This window comes from Ursus maritimus, unplaced genomic scaffold (genome assembly GCF_017311325.1).
Source record: "Ursus maritimus isolate PB19 unplaced genomic scaffold, ASM1731132v1 scaffold_9, whole genome shotgun sequence".
In the NCBI taxonomy this organism is placed as follows: Eukaryota; Metazoa; Chordata; class Mammalia; order Carnivora; family Ursidae; genus Ursus; species Ursus maritimus.
The window spans coordinates 19,205,757-19,228,907 of NW_024427107.1; the positions used below are offsets into that span (position 1 = coordinate 19,205,757).

At 34.2% G+C, this 23,151-nt stretch overlaps 1 protein-coding gene across 1 annotated transcript in view; it reads left to right on the forward strand.

Annotated features, from left to right (window-relative positions):
* Positions 1-23,151, forward strand: part of CUNH8orf34 (chromosome unknown C8orf34 homolog) — a 353,639-nt gene that overhangs the window by 107,474 nt on the left and 223,014 nt on the right. Inside the window, 1 exon segment of the mRNA XM_008710771.2 lies at positions 18,219-18,391. Coding sequence (XP_008708993.2) covers positions 18,219-18,391 — 173 coding nt within the window.

The following is a 23,151-nucleotide window of genomic DNA, read 5'->3' on the forward strand; positions in this document are numbered from 1 at the left end:
TTCAAGCTCCAGCCTTCCCTGATCACTCTTGCAGAAAGTGATCTCACCTCCTCTGAGTTCTTAGAGGATATAGCAACCACATCACAAATGACACTTCTTGTCTCATATTATGGAAATTTTTGTTCACTGCTTGAAGAAATTGCTTGATATTTTGGAAAAATCCACAGAGTAAACCTTGGATTGAACCTTGGCTCCTGCTATTTACTAATTATGTGGAAAGTTATTTGTAAATGCTGGGCTTTAGTCTCCTTCTCTGTGAAATGTATGGTTTTAGTAACTATTGAAAATAACATCAATTACTCTCCCACTCAAAAATAATTTCAGGCAGATTGCTAAAATGTCTAAAATATAAAACATTTAAAGGGAATATTTGGGAAAATCATTTCAAAGGGAACAGAGCATAGGAAATATATGTCCCCTGCGCAATGTGCAGTCTTGAGGCTCAATATCATCAACTCTAGTTGAGCCACAATTGACCTTTTTGTCACTTGCTATCGTCACCACTCATAGGATCATAGCAAACCAGTTGTTCACAGGAAAACTATTCCTACTACTGAATCTTAAGAAAAATATCCCCCATTTATGCTCATGAAGTGGATACATATAATGTATCAATAATATACTTAAAAAAATTTTATGCTTCTGTGCACCAAAGGATATAATCAACAGAGTGCAAAAATAACTTCTAGATTATGAGGAATATTTGCAAATCATATATATATATATTATATATGTATATATAATATATATATATAATAAGAGGTTAATATCCAGAATATATAAAGAACTCCTTCAATTCAACAACAAAACAAATAACCTGATTTGAAAATGGGCAAAGAACTTGCATAGACATTTCTCCAAAGATGATATACAAATGGCCAGCAAATATATAATAAGATCCACATATCACTAATCATTAGAGTGATGTAAATCAAAACCACAATGAGATACCATCTCAAACCCCAGAAAATAATAAGTGTTGGTGAGGATGTAGAGAAATTGGAATCTTTGCACACTGTTGGTGGGAATGTAAAAGGGTTCAGTCACTATGGAAGACAGCATGGCAGTTCTTAAGAACATTAGAGATAAAATTACCAGAATATCCAGCAATCCTATTTCTAGGTACATATCCAAAAGAATTGAAAGCAGGATCTGGAAGATGTATTTGCACATCCATGTTCATTGTAGCCTTATTCACAATAGCCGAAAGGTGGAAGCAAGCAACCAAGTGTCTACTGATGGATGAATAGATAAACGAAATGTGATATACACATACAGTGGAATATTATTCAGCCTTAAACAGGAAGGAGATCTTGTCATATGTTACAACATGGATGGACCTTGAGGACATTATGCTAAGTGAAAAAAAAGTCACAGAAAGACATATGCTGTTTGATTCCAGTGATACGAGGTGTCTAAAATAGTCAAATTCATAGAAACAGAAAATACAATGATAGTTGCCAGGGACAAGGGGGAGTGGGACATAGGAGTTGTTCAATGGGTATAGGGCTTCAGTTTCACAAGATGAAAGAGATCCACATCAACATTGGTTTGGACAGCATCGTGAATGTACTTAACATTACTGAATTATATACTTAAAAATGGCTTAGGAGGTTCATTTGTTTTACCATAGTTTAAAACAATATATTCTTACAGTAAATAAGATCATTAGTTTCATAGGAGTTCTTTGAATAATGTCTGCTGACCTAGACAGATGTCATAATGAAAAAGCAAAGTTTAGTTGGAACAATTCCACAGGAAGTCACAAATAGTGGGGTATAGGACAGTGCTCCGTGGTGTTGTAAAAGATACATTTTAGAGAGTTACATTTTAGGGTTATAGACAGTTTGCATCTCTTTTAGACAACACATCATTTAGACAACTCATTTAACTAACTTTTGTTAACTATTGAATGACAGCTTGAGTTTCTAGTCCTTGAATCTTTAAATAGGTGTAATTATAATAAAAATGGATACAATAATAATGAACTATTTAGTGCATGCTATATTCTAGACCTTGAGCTAAGCATTTTTTATAGATTACACCATTTTATCCTAATGAAAAGATATCTTACATTTGTTGAGAACTTACTGCATGCCAGGTAGTGTTCTAAATTATTTACCTGCAATATCTTATTTAATATTTACTAATACCCTGTGAAATTAGGTGCTATTATTCCCATTTGACAAATGACAAAATTGTAATGCAGAGATGTTAATAAGCTTATCAGAAGTTACATTAATTGAAAATAGAAGTGGAACACAGACTTGGGACATTAACCTCAGGACATTAACCTCAGAGCCCATGCTCTTAACAATTATGTCATGTATATGATATAGTTACTGTTAGTTATTAGTCTAATAGGTGAAAAAATAGGAGCTCTTAGAGTTTCAGAAGTTCCCCTTTGTCCCACAGTAAATGGAAGAACTGGAACTCAAACCCAGACTGTTTATACTCCAAAGTCTATACTCGTAGTCTCTCCAGTGGATTATGCCGGTATAGTTCCTATTACAGGTGCATGGTGCAGAATAATCACTCAATTAATAATTACTATCTTTATTAGAAACTCTTTGTTCACAGTGCCTACTAAGTCTGCTCTGAGCCTTTGGGAAATCATTGTGTAATAGCCAGAACTAAATAGGTTCCTTTTCTCTGGTCCAGTTTCACTTTTTGTGGCCTTTTACTATATTTCCTACTATGAAGATATTTTCTTTGAGTTATTTTATTATATTAAGAGATCTAGTTCTAATATGATAGAAATCTAGAAAGGGAGGTAGACAGTGTAGTGTTCATGCTCACAAATAATGAGTCAACATGGAAGTTAAGTATGTATGACACCATGCAAGAGACTAATGAGGGGCATAATAATGGATTGTATTTATCAAGCATACAATATGACAGGTACTGTGCCAGGTGTCTGAAGTACACTTTCTTATTAACATTTGCAAGAGCCCTATGAGGAAGCTCTCATGTCCATTCTACACACAGGATAGTTGAAGCCCATGGAGTTTTTTAACTTGTATGAATTTACAGATATAGATAATATACTGTAGAACTCAGATTTGAGTGCGAATTTAACTCCAAAACCCATTTTCTTAAATACTATGTTATGTTGCCTCACTAAGAATAAGAAGCTCAAAGGAAGACTATTTTTTATTATTTCAGACTGGCTATCTGATGTGAGTAACATAATCTGGTACAGACATAATATGCCATGGGCTCTCTAGCCACCTGATGATTGCCCCCCGCTAAGTATGCCAATGGAAGGACTGAAAACTTAACTCCTTCAAAGATAAGATATTTTTTCACCAGATAGATTTGTTTTGCTGTTGACTTTCCATTTCTATTCATTTCTCCCCAGGCAAACAAATCTGGATTGCATTCCTTGTGTGTGTGTGTGTGTGTGTGTGTGTGTGTGTGTGTGTGTGTGAGAGAGAGAGAGAGAGAGAGAGAGAGAGAGAGAGAGAGAAAGAAAGAATATGTGTGTGCACGTGCATGTCTGTCTGGTTATTTGGCGAATGGTTTTGGGATTTAGAGCATATTTACACTGTTATGATCCTCTGTCTTGTTTCTGTGTTCCAGAATCTCTTGCCCACCCACATGTGACCACCTACCTGCATATCATGTATTTTCAGCAGTAGAGAAAAATCCATAAAACTGCTTAATATCTTGTGTTGGTCATATGTTTGATTTATAACAAGCGATAGTCCTAATATTAAGGGAGACCACCAGTGTAATTATTTTCATGTTTTATCTTAAAAGCCTATCTCTCAAAAATGAAATGTGAAAAGTGACAATCAAGGAAAAATATTTGCAGTTTACATCACAGGCAAACCTTAATAACCCTAATTATAGGACACTTCTAAAAATAGAGAATAAAAGGCCTAAATTCCACTAAAAATGAGCCGTATGAATAGATTGTTCACAGAAAAAAAAAGAAAATGTTTCTTAATCATATTAAAAGATGCTAGGCGCCTCATTCAGAATAAGAGAAATGCAGATTAAACACCACTGCTTACCTACCAGATTTTTAAAAATCCCCAAGTTAATTAAAATACTCTGTTGGTGAGGCTGTGAAGAAACAGACACTTTCAGACATTACTGGTGAGAATGCAAAATGGTACAAACATTATGCAGGGAAAATTTTCAATATTTAAAAAGCTTTATGTGCAATACTTTTTGATCAAATGATCCTAGTTCCTTGAGTCTATTCCAAAGACACACTGGCAAAAATATAAAAAGACTTATGCATGAGGTTACACCTTACCATGCTATTTTAATAGCAAAAATTTAAAACAGCTATATGACCATTAAAAGAAAAATACTGGCTACATTATAGTACCTCCACACAATAGAATATCATATAGCTGTAAAAATGAGAGAATGTCTCTATAGAGACTTCAGAGTAATTCCCAGGATATATTTTTAAGTGAAAGAGTCAAGAAGAGGAAATATGTTTATAAGTGTGCTACCATTTATCTAAGTATAATGAAAATGTAGATACCTATTTGCTTATATTAAAGCCAAAATAACAAGAGCAAAATCTGTCATGCTGTAAAACAAACACACACACACACACACACACACACACACACACACACACACACACACATAATTGTTTTTTAAAAGTTACCTATAGGAAGGTGTAGAGAGGAGAGGGTAGGGATAGAGGCTTGATTCCTTAAAACTTTGAACATATATGCACTTGGGACCACTTAAATATATTATATAATTTTAAAACTAAATAAAATCTTGAAACAGTAATTTTTAATAATCAAAAGCAAAGTGAAACAAATCAGCACAACTGTGTTTCAGGTTGGTGGTGTAAGCACACTGAGATGAATTACTCCAAGTCCTTATAAGCACAGTGATCTGATTATTCTCTGTTCCCTAAGGACAGAGGGAACAGCAGTACACTCTTAAGCTGTTTTTGGAAATCGTGTCATTGATGGATAGTGTTGGCATTATTATAAAGAGATTATTGTCTATGCTTTGTGTGATATAGCAAAGAAATAATTATGTTGATATCCTTAAGAACCAGAATTTTTGGCATAAGGGAAAGGAAATACAAATGTAGGACGAATATTAAGTAAAAATCCTATAATCCTGTTTTGAAGAAAAAGTATCATTAAGAACTCATATTTTTTTGATGAATCACTAAATTCTACACCCAAAATTAATTTATACTCTATGTTAATTAACTGGAATTTAATAAAAACTTGAAAAAGAAAAAAAATAATTCCTGTTTATTTATTTTTTATTTAAATTCAATTAGCCAAAGTATAGTACATCATTAGTTTTTGATATAATGTTCAATGATTCATTAGTTCAGTATAATATACTCTCCACTGGCACTAAGCACAACTAGAGAGCAGATATTGCTTTTTAAATATCATTTTTAAATATCATTTTCTATTAAAAGGAACCAGGGCTCTTTGGAGAAAAGGCTGAATCTAATAAAGTATGCACTGTGTCTGAATTATCTTTTAGTGTCAGGAAGTAAAGAGGCAATCAAAGAATGAGGGAACATTTCAAAAAGACACAGGAGACTATTTGTAGGAGCTCCTTCTAGGAACTTTTTAAAAACCTAAAACTAATGATACTAATATGTTTTAGTCCGTTGAATAAAATAATAATCCGCAAGCCCATTCTGATACACCTATGTATATACATATATACATACACAAATGGAAGTGAGGGGGAAGCTCTTTCTCACAGTAGAGTACCAACAAATAAATTTGGAAGGAATGGTGAAATTAGAAAATCACAAATTGGTAGCCATCATAGTAATTGATGCAGGGAAGGGTCAGCAAAGGATGTTGAAATTAGTAGGTGAAATTTTGATGAATTATGGATTATCTATATAGTTTCAGAGTTACTCCCCAGAAGATACTTAATAATTAACAAGAGAGAAGTAGCAGCTTTACCATGGAGAAACATGAAAGACATCACCTTAACCAAGTGGCCAAGGTTAATATCATCTGTGATGAGATAAATCAGCATCATGTGCCTTTTGATATAAAGGAATACACCACTTCTGTGTCATTCTTGCCAAAAATTCATGACTTGACTATAATCATAGGAAACATTGGAAAAAGACAAATTGAGGGACCTCCTGAAAAAATAACTGGCCCATATTTTCAAAAAACGTAAAGGTCATAAATGTCAAATACTGAGAACCGTTCTACATTAAAGAAGATTAGGTAACAACAAGAAGGCCATGGCAATTGAATGCCATATATGATCTAGGATTCTCTATTGCCATGAGCAACTTTATTCAAATAATTGAGGAAATTTAAACAAGGTTGTTATATTAGTATTGTATTTATGTTAATTACTGGTTTTGATAATTATACTGTAGCCACATAAGAAAATGTCCTTCTTTTGAGGAAATAACACCCTGAAGTGTTTAGGGTAAAGGGTCTCATATCTGCAACTTACCTTCAAATGGTTCTGGGGAAATTTTGTATATAAATATGAAAAAGAAGGATAATGATAAAAGCAAAACATTAACCAACAATGTTGACATTATTACATTAACAACACTTGGGCAATCTGGATGAAAGGTATACAGAAACTCTTTTTTTTTCTTTTCTCAACTTTTTTTGTAAACCTGAATTATGTCAAAATAGAATATTTAAAACATACCTATTTCTTATATCTGTCCACTATTACTGGTCCCAAAATAACGAGTACGTCTAAGTGTCCAGAATCTAGTCTTAAAATATATTTCCCACTAAAATGAATTGGAGTCCTTGGAATAATGGCTGATTCTGGGTTGGAAGCAAAATGAGCCTAAAATATCCTGTCATGCCAGAAAGTGAGAACATGTGAAAGACCACTTGGCTGTGTCAAAAGAGCTCAGGAGCCAACTTTAAATAGTCTCCCACTGGAAAGAGTTGGGAAAATTTGAACACGAATAAGAATAATAACTGCAGTGTAGTGAATTATATCTAACATTTAAAAATTTTTATGTTCATCCAAAAATTAATAACCTTAAAACTATGTTAGGAGACCAAAGTTACTACTTTCAAAAACTGGTAAAAGTAAAGGAAAATAATCAAACATTTAATCTACCTTTCTTATACAAATTGTACTTCAAGGTAACCAAATATTTGAGGACGTTTCTCTTTATAGACGTTTTCCAGCAAATGAATAAGGTTTTATAAAATTAGACGATCACCATTTGGCAATCTTTAGTGAATTAATGGATCTAAACAATAATTATCAATGTTGCCAACATTATTCAAGAAACGTCAACAGGATGTTATGTGCCTCCAGACGGAACTATCGTCATCCTCCCTTACCTGTGGGGGATATATTCCAAAATCCCAGTGGAGGCCTGAAACCTTGGATAGTACCAAGCCCTATAGATACTATGTTTTTCCTATACATGCATATGTATTATGAGTTTCATTTATAAATTATGCAAAGAGATTAACAATAATTAATATAGAGAACAACTATAACAATATATTGTAATAAAAGTTATGTGACTATGGTCTATCCTTCAAAATATCTTATCGTACTGTACTACCCTTGTGTTTATGTTTAAAATGCCTACATGATGAGAGAAGTGAGGTGAATGATGGAGGCATCGTGATGTATTGTAAGGCTACTATTGACCTTCTGACATCGTCAGAAGGATCAACTACTTCTGGACTGCGGGTAACTGAAACCACAGAAAGCAAAACCGCAGATAAGGGAGTGGGGGGACTAATGTATAACCATTCTCTCTAAAGCAGTACTTGGAACAACAACAAGAAAAAATTTATCCAGAACTAACTACTAATTTACAGAAATTACAAGGGGTAGAGGGACATTTCAAGCCACATCACAGGGATGTAAGGGGAAAAATTCAGACTGTGGAAAACTCACAGGACAAACAATTTGGGTTTTTTGAACAACAACAGCAATAGCAACAGCAAAATTACAGGACAAAAAATGACATAGGAAAACCTGTAGATTAAAAGAGACATAAAAGTAAGTCACAGCACATAAAGTCTTCTGTAGAGTCTGACTTGTGCAAACAAACATAATTTCCCTGAGATAATCAAGGAAATTTGAAAACTAATGAGATATTTGTTGATATTAAAGAATATTGTTACTTTATTGTTGAAAGTGATAATGGTATTTGTTTATAAAAGCACTCTTACTTTTTAGAGATACATACTTGACCGTTTACAAATGACATGATGGAATTTGCTTTGAAATGATCTGGGCAGGGAAGGGGGGATGTGGAAGGGGCATGGATAGAGATAGGATGAAGTGAGTTTACCCATGAGTTGATTATTGTTGAAATGCGTGGGACTACAAAGGGGTTTGTTTTGCTCCCCCATCTACTTTTGTATTTGCAAGAAAATTTCCATAATGAAGAATAAAATGCTTTAGATCACAGGTAGGAGGGTGTAGAAGATAGTGGGGGAAAGGCGGAGGGATAATATTCGGTCCCTGTTAGGGCTAGCAGGTATGCTAAGGGCTTTTTGATGTGTTATTGAATTTAGTTTTTGGACTAGTCCAATGAAGTGGTTGTGTTTTTCCTATTTTACAGATAAAAAACTGAGGCTAGAATGATTTGCTGAGGGTCTCAGAATTAGTACTTAGTAGAGCTAGAATAAATACTTCCCTCTGGCTTCTGATTGTTCATCTGACTCCAAATCCATGCTTTGCCCTTACATGATATACTGTAATCCGCCACGAAAGGGGAAAAGCTAAAACAGGTTCAATGTATTATTTTAATAACTTTACTGAGATAAATACATATAACAAAATCTAAACTGGTTTTTATTATATTCACAGTATATTAGCACAACCTAAGTTTAGAACATTGTCATCATCCCAGAAGAAACCTTTGTACCCATTCGCCATTCCCCCAGCCCCTCAGCCCCAGACAACCACTAATTTGCCTTCTGTCTATAGATTTGCCTATTCTAGAAATTTCTTATACATGCAGTCAAACAAATGTCTTTTGTGACTGTCTTCTTTCACTTAGCATAATGTTTTCAAGGTTCAATGAAGCTGTAGCTCGTATCAGTACTTCATTCCTTTTTGTTGGTGAATAATATCCTACTGTATGGATAGGCCTAATTTTGTTTATTCATTCATCAATTTATGGACATTTGAGTTGTTTCCACTTTTCAGCTATTATGAATAGTATTTCTCTGAATATTCATGTATAAGTTTTTGTGTGGACGTGTTTTCCTTTCCCTTGGGCGTATATGTAGGGAATGGGAATGCTGGCTCGTATGTTACTTTGTTTAAACCCTTGGAGAAACTGCCAAACTATTTTTCACAGTGACAGCACCATTTTACGTTCCAATCAACAAGTGTGAGGGTTCCAATTTCTCCATATCTTTGCTAGTACTTGTCTGTCTTTTCACTTACAGTCATCCTCTTAGGTGTGAAGTAGTATTTCATTGTGGTCTTGATTTACATTTACATATTCCAATGACTAGTAATGTTGATAAAGTATTACGAACCAGTGAATCATATGTTACCCAAGTTTCATCATTTTTTTATTCGCTGTACATATAGAGTATCTTTTATATGCCAGAAAAAAAAAATGACAGTTCATCTTTTGTCACTGTAGACAAGAATGCTAATAGCTGGTGGGTTTATTGATGAAAAGATAAACAAATCCTCTTCTGATTGCTTTCATTTTCCCATTGAAATAAGCAACGTAATCAGCTGAGAATCAGAAGAGAGGCAGGAAATGTTGAAATTAACTGAGGAATGAAAATGTACCTGAAAAACACAACCAAATGAACTTCAATTAACCTACCAATGTGGCATGTACATTTTTACATTACTAGGTAATGCAGAATTTCTAAAGGTTGTATCATTTACACTTCCACCAACAGTTTGTAATAATATTTTTTGCTCCTGATCCTTGCTCACACTAGCTGTCATCAAACATTTTAATGAAAAATGGTTTCTTGTAAGTTCAATTAGTGATTTTATAATTTTCAATAAGATTGAATGCCTGCTTATTTATCTCTTTTGTCCATTTTTATTGCCAATATTTTTTTCTTTACATTTGTAAGTTTATTCTATATTCTGGATGTCAACTCTTATTGGTTATATGTGTCTCAAATATATTCTCTAAGTTTGAAGCTTGTCATTGCCTTTTAAATAGTGCTTTCTTTTTACAGACATTTTAAACATTAACTTGTAATACTGTTCTAAGAAATCCTCCCCTACTTGATGTCATGAAAATAATTGTTTTTTTATTTTCTCCTAAAAGTTCTGTTTTTCACATTTAGGTCTTTCATCTACTTGAAATTATTTTTTTAATATGGTAAGAGGTTGGAACATATTTTCCCCATATGGATAATATATTTCCTGTAACTGTGTATTGAAAAATTCATCATTTGTCCATCAGTATGCATGCTTCTGTTTCTTGTCTTATTTCTGGGCCCTTTTTCTTCTATTGGCCTATTTGCTTATTTCTGTTATTCCATTTGGTTTGGAGTTGTATTTTAGATTGATATGAGAGAATTGACATTGTTACATTTCTGAGTCATTCTATTGTGAACATGGCATATTTCCATTTAATTAAATATTATAATGTTACATGATAAAGTCCTATAGTTACAGCCAATAAAACCATGCAAATTTTATTAAATTGATTCCTAGATAACTTGTACTTTTGGCTATTATTGTAAATGGAATCTATTTTATAAATTACCATTTTAAAACTGGCTGGAATGTAGGAATGAAAATTATTTTTCTAATTTTATCTTAAATTCCATAAACTTGCCAAACTCATATATTATAAATTGCCTCTGAATTCTCTTGATGTTTCTATATAAGGAAACATACATGACTGATGATAGTTTTGTTTTTTCCTTTCCATTAAGTGATAAGACTGATGTGAGGTAACCCCATTAAATATTCCCATTAGAAAAGGGAAATAATGAGAGGTTTGTAGAAATTTTTGGTTCTTATGGTCACACATCATTAGGTATTCCTATCCAAGGCATTGGAAGTGTTCCTTAATTGGGCCCAGTTCTGTTTTGTGGGAATAGGATCTGGGTTCCCTAGGAGTCTCCATCAGTTTCCATAGCTCGTGGCTTCTTCCTGTAGAACTTTCTTTTTTTGTTAGTGTCTTTAGCTACTTCTGAAGAGGGCTTTAGAAAAGATACCTTTAAGCAACTTTTTCAGCTTCTTTCTTGTAGAAAAATGGCAGCCCCAAGGGGTATTTACATCTTGTAGTCTCAGTCCCTTTCACTTTGGTGCTTTTTGCCAATTCAACTGTCTTAAATAATTTTTGGGTTTCCTTTGTATTTGATTCTTCTCTTCTTCTTGTGCCAAAAACCACATCCACAGTTCTTTTCAGGACATGCCTCTCTCTCTAGATTTAATTAATGGTATTTTAGGTGTTGTGAAACAACATCCTTAATAAGACACGATCTTAATTTTTTCAGAAGTCTTAATGAAGGGGCTTATAACCACATCCATAATTTCTTCTTTACCCTGAGGCTTTGTCTTTCTGGCAGGGCCATGGATTTAATATTTATGCAAGGATTATCTTAATTTTAAAATCTTGAGCTGTTGAGAAAGGTTGGATATAAGAAACTCAGCGAGACTCTTAATATTTCCTCTAAATTTTGCCTGCAAATTGCCAAGTTATTTTTTTTTTAAGATTTATTTATTTATTTATTTGACAGAGATAGAGACAGCCAGTGAGAGAGGGAACACAAGCAGAGGGAGTGGGAGAGGAAGAAGCAGGCTCATAGTGGAGGAGCCTGATGTGGGGCTTGATCCCAGAACGCCGGGATCACGCCCTGAGCTGAAGGCAGACGCTTAACCGCTGTGCCACCCAGGCGCCTCGACAAGTTATTTTTTGCACTCATCTATTTCTTTCTTTTTTTTTTTTATTATGTTATGTTAGTCACCATACAGTACATCATTAGTTTTTGTTGTAGTGTTCCATGATTCATTGTTTGTGTATAACACCCAGTGCTCCATGCAATACGTGCCCTCCTTAATACCCATCACTGGGCTAGCCCATTCCCCCATCCCCCTCCCCTCCGAAACCCTCAGTTTGTTTCCCAGAGTCCGTAGTCTCTCGTGGTTCATTCCCCCTTCTGTTTACCCCCCTTCATTCTTCCCTTCCTTCTCCTACCAATCTCCCTGCTATTCCTTATGTTCCACAAATGAGTGAAACCATATGATAATTGTCTTTCTCTGCTTGAGTTATTTCACTTAGCATAATCTCCTCCAGTCCCGTCCATGTTGCTGCAAATGTTGGGCAATCGTTCTTTCTGATGGCTGAGTAATATTCCATTGTATATATGGGCCACATCTTCTTTATCCATTCGTCTGTTAAAGGGCATCTCGGCTCCTTCCACAGTTTAGCTATTGTGGAAAATGCTGCTATGAACATTGGGTGCACTCATCCATTTCTTGAAGATACTTATCATATGTAGCTAAAATCAAGTAGGTAATGTTTACAGATTTTTTTCCTAGAGATCTCCTTGTGCAATTGTGAAACTTTATTAGGTCACTTTCTATCTTAACCAGAGATGATAGTGTTACCAAGCAATTAACACCACATAACACTGGCCTCCATTTTTCCAGCCTCTTATAATAATTTCCTCACTGTTTTTACAGGTAACACCTGCCCCTACATTCCAAAGCCAATGACATATATTTCTAAGTTTTTATTAAGCAACACTCTACTTCTAGAATCAATTTGTTTCAGTTAGCTATAGCTAGGTAATATTTTAACCCAAAACTCAGAGGCTTGAAACAATAAAATTTATTTTTCCTCCTTTTCTGGAATTTAGCTGACCTAGGCTGGATCTTGGTTAGATGGGCTCAGCAGATCTCAATTGGAGTTTCTCATGTGACTTCAGGTTGGCTACTGTCAGCTGATATAAAGTGGGCTTCTTTGGTGTCATTCAGGTCTGTTGCAAATGTTTCTTTTCTTCATTTTGGGGCAAATGGACTCGCATAGGCATATCTTTCTCATGGGGATGGCAGAGATGTAAGAGAGTGAGTAGAAACATGTCAGGTGCCTTAAAGCCTGGGCTTATAACAGGCATACAGTAACATGCCTATTTCATTGGCTAAAACAGGTCACATGTGGAGGGTAAATTTGTCCCACTTTTAAAAGAGAAACTATAAACTCATATGATAAGGGGCATGGACACAATGAGGTTGAACAATTAGAATCATTAATGCCATCATACCATACACTAAATGCATGATCACTAAGCCAAGAGCTCTAGGCTACTGGGGATCTGTCAAAATGCTCAGAACATATTTCAGTTTTTTCCCTCTGCTGCTCCCCCTGCTTGTGCTCTCTCTTTCTCTCTGTCAAATAAATGAATAAAATCTTAAAAAAAAAAAAATGATGTGGGGTAAACTGGACAGCACTTGCGAAAGAATGAACCTGGACCACTTTCTTACACCACACTCAAAAATAAACTCAAAATGAATTAAAGACCTAAATGTGAGACCTGAAATCATAGAAATCCTAGAACACAGCGTAAGCAGTAATGTGTCTGACATCACCTGTAGCAACATTTTTGTATGTTGTCTCATGTCTCATTTTATAACATGTCTCCTGAGGCAAGGGAAACAAAAGCAAAAATAAACTATCAGGACTACATCAAAATAAAAAGCTTCTGCACAGCAAAGGAATCAGTCATCAAAACTAGAAGACAAGCTATTGAATAGGAGAAGATATTTGAAAATGACATACCTGATAAGGGGTTAGTATCTAAAAACATAAAGACTTATACAACTCAACACCAAAAAGCAAATAGTTCAATTAAAAATGGGCCAAAGATGAGCAGACATTTCTCCAAAGAAGACATACAGATGACCAACAGACACATGAAAAGATGCTCAACATCACTCACCATCAGGGAAATATAAATCAAAACCACAATGATATCACCTCATACCTGTCAGAATGGCTAAAATTAAAAATACAAGAAACAAGTGGTGAGGGTGTGAAGAAAAAGGAATGTTCATGTACTTTTGGTGAGAATGCAAACTGGTGCAGCCACTGTGGAAAACAGTATGAAGGTTCTTCAGAAGATTCAAAATAGAATTACCATATGACCCAGTAATTCCACTACTGGGTATTTGCCCGTAGAATATGAAAACACTAATACGAAAAGATATATGCACCCCTGTGTTTATCGTAGCATTATTTACAGCAAAAATATGGAAGCAACCCAAGTGTCCCATCAATAGATGAAATGATAGGTAAGATGTAGTGTGTGTGTATGTGTGTGTGTGTGTGTGTGTGTGTGTGTGTGTGTGTATAATGTAATATTACTTAGCCATAAAAAATAATGGAATCTTGCCATTTGCAAAAACATGGGTAGATCTAGGAGATATAACGCTAAGTAAAATAAGTCAATCAGAGAAAGACAAATACCATATGTTTTCACTCATATGTAGAATTTAAGAAACAAACCAAATAAAAAAAGACAAAGAAAAAAAACCTCTTAAATATATAGAACAAATTGGTGGCCACCAGAGGGGTGGGGGAATGCGCAAAATAGTTGAAGGGGGTTAAGAGTACATTTATCATAATGAGCACTGAGTAGTGTGTAGAATTGTTGAATCACTATATTATACACCTGGAACTAATATAACACTGTATGTTAATTATAGTGGAATTAAAAAATAAAAAAGGAAAAGAAAATGACGCAGAGTATGATCAAATGTGATAAACTGGTCAGAGCAGTTGAACTCATTGTGGGTTAGCCAGTGGGAGTAGGCTACTTGGAGAGAGTAGGTCTGGTTTACTGTAACTGCTTCTTGGGTAGGTTAGCTTTCTGCTGATTGAAAATACTAAGCAAATCTGTGATCTTTGGTTGAATTTTTGACCAGAAATGCTTTTCTTCTTAAATTTAAACATACTAGCTTGAGAATCTCAACCTCTAGAGACTCTAGCCTTAGGAGAGCAAAGGAATATGTATTTATACATTTTTAAGGAGTAATTAGGATTTACATTGTTTAGCATTGACACTTCAAATTATTTGTTTACCACGTACTTAAAATATTTTCAAGAACTTACTGCTTTTGATGTGCATTTTAAATTTTCTTTTGCTATGCAATGATATTTGTGGTACATTGTATGTAGTGTTAAGAACTGCTTTCTTCATTGAAATCCTTTCATAAAAATATATGTTTTCTTAGCTTTATCAAATGTAAGCAATATATCCAAGGAAATATTTAGTATTTTAATTTATTATAAGTAAATAGATTACATTTAATAATTTCTATAGCTATAACATTTTCAAAAAGGCATAGATATCAAAAGAGCTTTAATCATTCTGAAAAATAGAAAAAGTAGAGTCCCATTTTTTTGACCTGTAAAATACTCACTTCCTGACTGCTCTGACCCTGTTTGTAGCTCTTTGTGTTGTTTTCTTCATCAGCTATTTCTCACTGAAATTTCTGCTGCCAGCTAGCGTTAAACAGACTGCATATCAAACGATTTATCCTCTCAGTGCTCTACTTTCCAACAGCAGTGGCATCTATCATTTTATTTAATTTCCCAGTAGGCAACCAGGGAGTTATTTCTAATTCTCTGCAGCTCTCAACTTTTGATCATACTCAACTCTAAATTCTGTTTCGCATTTTTCATTTACAGTGTCCAAACCCACTCCTTTCTGTTGTTATAGTGGTCAGTCTATTTGTCCCCGTTCTTATCTGTTGAGCCTTATAATAGGACAAATCTCCAAGCCCAGTTCCACTTTATTACATAAATGAGATTACAAACATTGAACTAATTATCGAACCTTTTTAATACTCCATAAAATAAAACTTCAAAGGATGAAAATTTGTCTCTGTTCTGTTACTCTGCCCATATTGACAACCAAGGATTTATTTTTACTCAACTTGCCCATTCTTGCAGTTCTGTTTACCATTTTTTTCCCCCAGATATATCACACATGTAGAAGTGGTTTTAGTATAGTCCATGTCCTTAAATAATTGTATCAAGGAAAAGCACAGAATTCTGTGGTTTACCTGTGCTACCTATGATCTCATTTGATACAGTAGGTTTTAAAATTCCCATCATCACTGTTTTACATTTGGAGAAAGTGAAATTCACAAAATAACACTTTAGACAAAGCCAAAATTGATTCTGAGGCTGTAAATATGTATATAATTTTTTAAAAATTCTAAAACATGGCTTTACTTCAGTTTGCTTTTTAAACAAATATAGGTTTAAAATTTAGCAATATTGCTGTTAATTTTAATTGTTATACTTCAAATGATATTAAGTTGTGATAGGTGAATGTGCCTTTCTAGTAATTTCAAAACAATAATTTGATTTCATGACTTCACAGCTGAAAACCATTAGAGTGCTTCAATTTCCTGCCTATGGGAACATAAATACAGAAGGAATTTAGATTATTTGCTAAGTTATGCAAATACCTATTACTAAAATTTATCTGTTACATTTTCATGTGGGCTAGGAAATCAGTATTAAGATATCCAACTACCTTCTGTCCCTTGATATTACTTAGATAAATATTCATCAAATATGTCATCATATTTCACATGTTTCCTTTGGTGTTATAATTGTATACTAATTAATATTATTTATACATATTGTTATACTATATTTGCATGTATTGTATCTGTATAATATTTTGAAGAATTGTAAAGACTCAGAAGACCAGGACTGAATTTTTAAGGAATTATTCAGAACACTTGCAATACTAAAAAATTATAGGGAAACATAATTTAAGTCAAGCCTATGTTTCTCAGATCAGGTTATTTTAAAAATGCATTTTTTCTCATTATAAGACAAGTGTATATTTATCATAATATTACAAAGACATAGAAACACAAAAAGAAGAAACTAAAATTACCTGTAGTCCCTCTGCTCAGATAAAACCACCAGATTTTGGTCTTACCATTCTTTTTCCCAACAAATAAAGCAGTATCTGGCACACAGTGGGTCTTAATAAATATAAGAAAATTAATAAATGAGTAATTAGTATATGAACGATGGATTGTAGTATAAACCCTAACTTGATTGTCAAAGTGTCTGCTTCAAAGATGGCTATTTATGATAAATACATTGTTAGCCACAGTAGACGAGATAAAGGTCCGGTCCACCTCCCCTGACTGAAGCTCTTTTGTTTTAGAGATCTTGGTTGATTTCAATTACTGACCATTTGGGCCACTTGCTTTTTCTCTCCCCATGCTTTTAATTCCCATTCTTATTTTTTAAATTGACCAATTGAGTGAACCCACAAAACCCTAGGTTTCCACCCTCAACCCCAATAAAAGCAGAACCCCAGCACTGTGATTGCTAGCTCTCTCTCTCTCTTTCTCTATCAGTGTCCTCACTGTGTGGCTCCCAGGTGTGCTGTGTAATTTGCAGGTCTTATAAGCAATAAACTTTTAATTTTTCAAAGTTTCCTGATGGCTATTGCTGAAGGGCATCTTGCAATCGTAAGAACCACAACATTGGTTATTGAGAGGCTTGAGATCAGCACAAAATATTGATATACACTTATGAATTTTTACAACAAAACTAAGATCATAGAGTAGGCATTGCTTTTAATCCTTTTTCCCACTTACTGAGATATCTCTAGCAATACACATATTCAGTATTCTAGTACCTTTCATATTATTATATGTTTTAAATAGTTTAAGTATCATTTTAATACCCACATCATATGAAAATCTATAGAGATCACTTTAACATTTTTTGAATTAGCACACCATATCTGTCATTGATATTGCCCTGCTTCCAACCTCTACTGGATCCCTGCAAGTCCAGACTGTTCCACCATTGGAGGCAATCCATCCTTCCACCACTGTTTCTAGACTTTATTCCCTGACCTCACACCAGTTTCCTCATAAGAAATTACTTACAATTTCCCAGCAATGCTAAGCTCTTTCACTATGGGAGCCTTACCACACACTTTTCCTTCTGTCACAAATGCTAGTCTTGGCTCCTCCTTCCTGAGAACACACATGAAGCCTTCCAAATGAAAGATTTCACTCCTGGATCCTTTGCCACAGTGACCTTCAGGAGTCAGCACAAATTACATAGAGTAAGTCACCTAATAGAAATGGAGGGACCTGAAATTTTAAGTCAATTCGGAAAGAGAAAAAGAACATTTTCATTTGCAGAGGCAGTTGAAATTCTAGACAAAATTATTTCCCTGTTGTCCCATTAATAAGAATAAGTCATCTGAGTCAATACATTCTTTTCTCCTCTTTAGGAAACAATAGCGTTCAATTCTTCTCTTCTGAGACCCCGTGTGATTGGAGAATGGATTGGTCGAGAAGAGAACGATGCTGACCCACTAGCCGCTGAAATGCTACAGCCCCCAGTTCCAAGAAATAAAAATGAACAATGGGAAAATGAAGATAATAGCTCTAGCCCTGCAGGAAGGTGAGATGAGATGCCTTCTAAGATTCTGAGTATTGTTGATTGTTAAAAGCTAATGGGGAAATAAATCCAAGGGTGTGATTTTGATGAAATGACTTAGCGATTTTATATAGAAAATTATGTTGAGTTCCATATAATATAAAAATTAATTTTTCTGTTTTTAAAATTAAAGTTTTAGTAGATTTGCTTTTAGATTTGGTTTTAATTTTTTCTTTATATTTAAGAAAATCACCATCTCTTTGCTACTAAAACCAAATAGAGAAATAATTTCAAAGACATAGGCTGTCAGTCAAGACCCACTATATTGCTAAGCAGGGAGTGGCTGACTATTAAGAACTGGAGATGAAGGGCTTCTCATTTACCAGAGAGATGTAGTTGATCAAGGAGAAGAAAACTATTAAATGTATAATAGCCCACACGAAGCAGAGTTAATGTAGAATAAGAGAGAAAAACCTTGGTTTAGAACGATTTAAATTTAGAGTTCGTAACTATGAACATAATTCTTTTCATTTTCTATGTTTAATTTTGGAAGTATTTATGATTTGTGAATTTGAAAGTCCATATTCCACTTAGTTCTTTGATGCTCAAAATGGTGGTAGGAGATGCTGATAGAAGTGAAGCAGTTTTGAAATGTCCAGATCATATCTATTAGAAAAAGTATATTCAGAACCACCTTTTTCTTGTTTTGTAATACCAACTGCAGTGAGTAAAAACCCCAAAATGAAAACCTCCACAAGGAAGTTGGAGTGAAAAAGCATTATGGAGGCATGTTTTACACAAGCCTGAGAAAATGGGTTTAAATTAAACTCATGAATTCAATGTGGGAGAGCCAAAACTTTCTTTGGGTGCTACTAGTCAGCTAGTAGCACCGAAGAGTTTTTCCTACACATAGTATAGCCACAGTAACTTTGTATTTCCTACATTAAATTTAGCAGCAACCGATAACTATTCTTTCTCAAGGAGAAAATTGTATTTTCTACAATGTAATAGCTTTCAGGGGTTTTTTACTTTGACTTATCACTTGGCTAGAAGGAAGGAAATTCAGAATACTCATTAATGTGCTTCAGGCATATAGAAAATTGATTCTATTTCCATGAGAAATAACTTTTAAATTATTTAAATAGTTGAAGTGTCCTGTGTAAGGAGAAGAAAACCATTTTAAAAAATCCATTTACCTTCTTTTGTGAAATGCCAGATCAATTTCACCTGTCAATGAGGGTAATTTTATTTTTAATACCAGACTTATGAAACCCACTAGACCTTTATCTTTAGTCATTGCTGGATCTTTAATGTAAAGTAGAGAAATGTCAACTTTCATTTTGCTTTCATTTAGTCATAATAATAATCGGAGCTATTTATTGCAAATGTTAGTGCTTCTATTTTCTTCCTAGCTTCAGTGAGCTCTGATTCCCTCTTGAATACCCAATAAAGAGAAATCTTCCTTCAATCCTAGTCAAATCCCTTTCCCAGAAAACTCAACCCATGAGGAGCTCTCTCAAGTATTTGTTGTGAAAAGTTGTTCTTAGTGTTACTGTTCTCTATCTTTAAATTATGAATTGAGGTATTCCCTATGAATTGAAGACAGGTGAAATCCCACCCCAGTGCCCCATCAGAGCAGAAAGAATGCATGCATATTTGAACTTAATTTAAAGAATAGCAATAAACTATGGGTTAGAAACTGTATCTCTCCCATCTTCTAATACCAAACAGGATTCCGAATTTATACCAGGAACTCACATAGCATCAGATTTGACTTGGATGAATAAAAATGGATTGGGGAGAAATTTTTTGACTCTGGAGGCTATAACTAAAGCATTAGATTTTGTCTTTAAATAGTAATGAACTTGTAGTATAACAGTCTTCAACATTAACAGGCTAAGTGGTATTCTAGGCTTTGGAAGAAGATTTAATTTTCAAGGATGACTTCTTCCATTTTTCTCTCCCCTACTGGGCCTGGCGCATTGTCATTACCAATAGACATCTGTTATGTGAGTGAAGGAGGCACATAGAAGACTGTGAGTAGACATCTGCTAAATAAAGCTTATTTATAAGAAGGGTTGTTTGTAGTCTATCCTAACTTTTTGCCCTTTCCTCTTACAGTTTTTCCTGTTGTTAATTGCTCAAGTCTTATTTGAATGGCTGTCATTACAACACTCCATCTCTAGTGCATAGCCAACTTTTCTCTTTAGGTCTTGCATATGGAATGTTGTATGAAGAGGGTCAGCAACTTTAGTACACAGAGCTGTCACCTGAAGGGTTAAGTGCTGGTTAAAATTAAAGCAGTTATGAGGGCCTTATGGAGAAACTAATAGGATAAGACAAGAGCGACTGATATGTAGTCCCTGACTCCTCCGTGGTCTCTGGATGGACCCAAGAGATCGGTGAATCTCTTGAAATTAAATTATGTGGACAATGTTCTGCGCACATGGGCATTTTCCTGATACATCTTTCTTAGATTTTCCAAAAGGTTCTATTAAGTAAGTTTAAGAAAGAAATTAAAGCATCTAAGCAAGAAAAAGAACAGGGATTTATAAACGAGAGAGGTGAATACATAGGGGAATGATTGAAGGCTTTCTGATACTACTGGTTGGCATGAATTGCTGTGACTTATCTAGCCATTTAGTGGGAAATCCTGTGTGTTTATTGCACATTTAAAGATATTAAAAATCACATGTTGATAATGTAAATATAACTAAAAATTGAGTGTAATAGATCTATATAATTCTGTTTTAAGCCATCTTTTTTTTCTATTTTAAGCCATTTTAATTAAACTTTGCAGTAGCTGGGTAACGGATTTCCTAAAATTACTAGCTAAATTTGTAGTGTGAGTTTGTAAATAGGCTTATCAAGCTTTGAAAGCCTAATGAAGCTCCTCTGAGCTTAACCACTTTATTAAAGCAAGAATAATATCAATAAATATTATAGATCTGGTGAATTGGCTTTATTTGTTAAGTGAGCATTGTTATTAGATGGTAAATATGCCATAAAATGAATAGAAAATCTTACAATTTAGAAATATGTATTAAATATTAAAATAAAAGCTAAATTCACTTTCCATTAAGAAATGTTTCTTTTCATTAAAGCTCCTAATTGCTTCCGATGTGTTTGTTAACAAAGCCTGGAAATGCTCCCCTTCTTTTAGAGCTTCCTCAATTGGCAGCAAGAGACAAATAATAAACAAGTAAATATACAAATATATACCATAAATTCAAGTAGTGGTAAGTGACAAGATGGGAAATAAACCAGAATAAGAAGGAAGAAAATTAATAAAGGGCACGATTTTACATAAGAAGTCCAAGGACAAAGAACCTTAACATTGTCAGATTCTGGCTATTGTGGACATGATGGAAAATATGTAATACATATGTCAGAGACTGAATTAAGCTTAGTAATTTAGGGATATTCTAATATGTAAATTTTAAGCGGAAAGAATATTGATTAATCAAAAATTTGTCAAAGGAATCAAAGAACAAAGGCCTTAAAAATATCTAAAACATACAAAGAATGTACTTATGACTCACACATTTCTTCTTTAAAGCCAAAATGTATGTAACTAAATCATGCATTTATTTCAGAATGTTGATGAGGTCATTTTGATGTGTTCAAAATTTGTTCTTTCTGATTTATTCATTTATTTCTTTAAGAAATACATATCCTAACTCAAGTTATTATTTTATGAAACACATTGCTAGTTACCTATGGACTAATAGACTCATAGGTGGTCTAAGACAGGCAACATTTTGGACTTAGTGTCTAGGACTCATAGCCTAGCACTATCTTCATGACCAAACCATGTATTTTAATGAGACTCTGGGAAACACTTGCTTCAACCTTCATGAAATGATCTTGGTCATTTTTCGTTATTGAATAGGAGTTATGCATTTATAATCTGCCATTTGTTCTGTATCTTCGACATCCCAATCTACATAGTTTTCCTTTTTCTATTTCACTACCAATATATTTCCCTCGATTTTCATATCTGTCAAGTTGGAAGACTCAAATACATCTTCTTAAATTAATTATTACTTTATTTAGTGTGTTAAAAATGGGGTTCAGGAAGAAAAAATGAATTTATGCTAGATACTGGGTGAAAACAATATGAAAAAGAACATCCTAGATTCAAAGTACTTACTTTCTTTTTTTTCTTTTTTCAAAGTACAGACTTTCAAATGAGGAGAATGACAAGGAAATATGTCTTATTTCTGTAGTACAGCTACAATCCCTGGAATATAAAAAGCACTTAATAAATATCTGCTAAATTAATTATGAAAACATCACATCTAGACATGTAAAAAAAAAAAGAGCTCTTATACATAAACCAAAATGCAACAATTCAGTGTGAAACTTTTTATGATCTCTTCAACAACCTGGGCCTTATTGCAAAGAGAGTCCTTTAATTTCTGACTAGAGTCGAGAAGAAGGGCTGATTCTACCTGCTAGGCTGCAATGGTGAACTAAACAAGCTTAGGAGATTGGTCAAGAGAGGAATAATCCAGTTTTCCACCAAAAAGAGCACCTGGGGTCAGATAAAACTAATACTTACCAACCTGTGTTCAGAAGCAAGAACGTGAAACAAAATATAGCAGGGTCAGGCACCCAGGGAAGAGTGGGGTCAGGAGGAGGGGAACAAATGGTCAGAATGCAGGCCATCAGGAGGGGGAGGAAGTTTCCACCTGGAGAGGTAAGCTGAGGTGGGGGGGTGGACATTAAGCCATCCTTTTCCATCTGATCTGGTTTAGAATTTATCTTTTTGAACCAAAGTA